Genomic DNA, 1,948 nt, shown 5'->3' with positions numbered 1-1,948 from the left:
CATTTTACCACTTTATGGAGATTTTCCTCATTTTATGCCATATGGTATCCAGAGGAGCCCTAAGAGGTCTTAACTTTTTCATATGCTTCAAAGTACGTTTGTATTTTCACAATCGTTTTCGCGCCAAAAAGGAATGAACTTGGAGCCCAACCAAAGGTAGTCCACAACTGGACCTTTTGTCGCCTTGTTAGTCGAGCGGTAATTTCTTTTGGTTGTTTATTTTTTACTTTTGGAACATCTATGTGGTTTCATGGTTATACTGGTAGTTCTTTTTTAATAATAACCGGTTTAATTATAATTTTATTTATAATGTATACTTGGTTAAGAGATGTACTACCTCCGCCCAATATTAAGTGTTCGTATTTGCAAAATGAAATTTCCAAGAAAGAATGATCGTTTTTGTATAGTATAATCAAGTCATTACTAGTCCGACCATCGAGCGAGGCCCAAAGCATCGACATTGTCTTCCTCGACTTCTGTGCTGTAATCTACAGTCGTTTCTTCAATTTGAGTACACAGGGCACCCATCACTATACTCTCTTGAGTCTCCCTAGCTAGTAGCTTCTCCAAAACCAGAATAATCAACTGTAACAATGCACAGCCAAAGCTCCAAGCACTCATATCACAAGGCACTACTTCTGGTAGCCTTCCATGCGCATAGAGTGCATCCTTTTTCATATGGGGGATCTTGAAGCCATTCCCACCTTTGTCCAGAAGCACCTCCTGGAGGCATCGTTGCAGAGTCAGGAAGTTTTTGTTCAACGTAGTCATTTTGACATTCGCCCACGCTGCCTCCGTCGCCGCCACAATTTCTTCGACAGTGCTTGAATACTTTTCCGCTTGAAGTGCTTGAATTGCTCGAAAAAATCCCAGATCGAGGACGTTCATGTCCGGGGAGTTCGGAGGCTGGAACACAACCTGCATATCCCAACCGTCGGCTTTACACGCAGCAATAACATCAGCGTCGAGTGGAGGCACATGTGGTCGGGCATTGTCCTGCTGTATTTTCACGGACCTTGACTCTGCGACGGGCCACTTGGCTCGAATGGCAGGTATGACATGTTGGATCAGCATTGCCTTGTACGTGTCGCGGGTCACAGGTATGGTCTTCATGTCAGGGGTGCCAGCATCTCGTCGAACACTGCGTCGCTGGGCGGGAACAACCTCGGTGAAGTGCCAAGTGCCCACCTTGCCATTGAACCATTCCTTCTTAGTGTCGTCCCAACGCGGTCGGGCCACAGCGGACAGAAACATGACCTTCAATAGATGTCGTTTCGACTTGCATGACCTTTGCTTGATCTTCTCGCCTGGAGGGCTGTACAGTTCGCTTCATGCGAGTCATAAAAATCCATTTTTCGTCAACGTGGACCGTATCGAGCATGGAGTCGAAGAACTTCGCGCCGTCGATGTCCTTGACATGGTTCATGGCCCACTGGAGCCTGCACACTTTGTACGACTCGGTGAGAATCGGCTTCAGAACAGTTGAGTACTTGGCAATGACATCGCTCTTGAAGTAACAATGGAACGTAGACTTCGGAATTCCCAAAGCATGCGCGAGCGACCGAAAGCAATACCGGCGGGATTGTGGGAAGACTTGAATCCGTTCTGGTAGGTTTGTGTGTGCACGCTTGCGACCACTGCTGCCTTTCTTGCGTTGATGGACACTTTGACAAATCGTCTTGTTACCAGTTAGGTCTACACCTGCACGCCGCCAAATCCTCCGGACCGTGTTTGGGGTGCAATTGAACAGTGCTCCAATCTCGTCGGCGACGCCCTTGGGGATCTTGCCTTTCGGCGTGCACCTTGTCAGCACATGCTGAACTAAGTTGTTGCACTCGCGGTCGGTTAGGTTCTTCTTGCGCTGACCCTTGCGCATTGGGAAATGGCTGGACCGAGTGACGTAGGTTTGCATCCCGTTGCGCGCGATGTCTTGGCGCCAAAGTTATTC

At 47.9% G+C, this 1,948-nt stretch overlaps 1 protein-coding gene across 1 annotated transcript; it reads right to left on the bottom strand.

Annotated features, from left to right (window-relative positions):
• Positions 1–632: 632 nt before the first annotated feature.
• H310_11552 (hypothetical protein) lies at positions 633–1,876 on the bottom strand (the record flags this gene model as incomplete). The annotated part of the gene is made up of 3 exons (XM_008878270.1): positions 633–646; positions 705–1,257; positions 1,322–1,876. The coding sequence occupies 3 exons, from the start codon at positions 1,874–1,876 to the stop codon at positions 633–635; spliced, it is 1,122 nt and encodes a 373-aa protein (XP_008876492.1).
• Between the last annotated feature and the right edge of the window lie 72 nt (positions 1,877–1,948).

This window comes from Aphanomyces invadans (genome assembly GCF_000520115.1).
Source record: "Aphanomyces invadans strain NJM9701 unplaced genomic scaffold supercont1.32, whole genome shotgun sequence".
Lineage (NCBI taxonomy): Eukaryota > Oomycota > Saprolegniomycetes > Saprolegniales > Verrucalvaceae > Aphanomyces > Aphanomyces invadans.
This window is presented reverse-complemented; position numbering and strand designations above follow the sequence as displayed.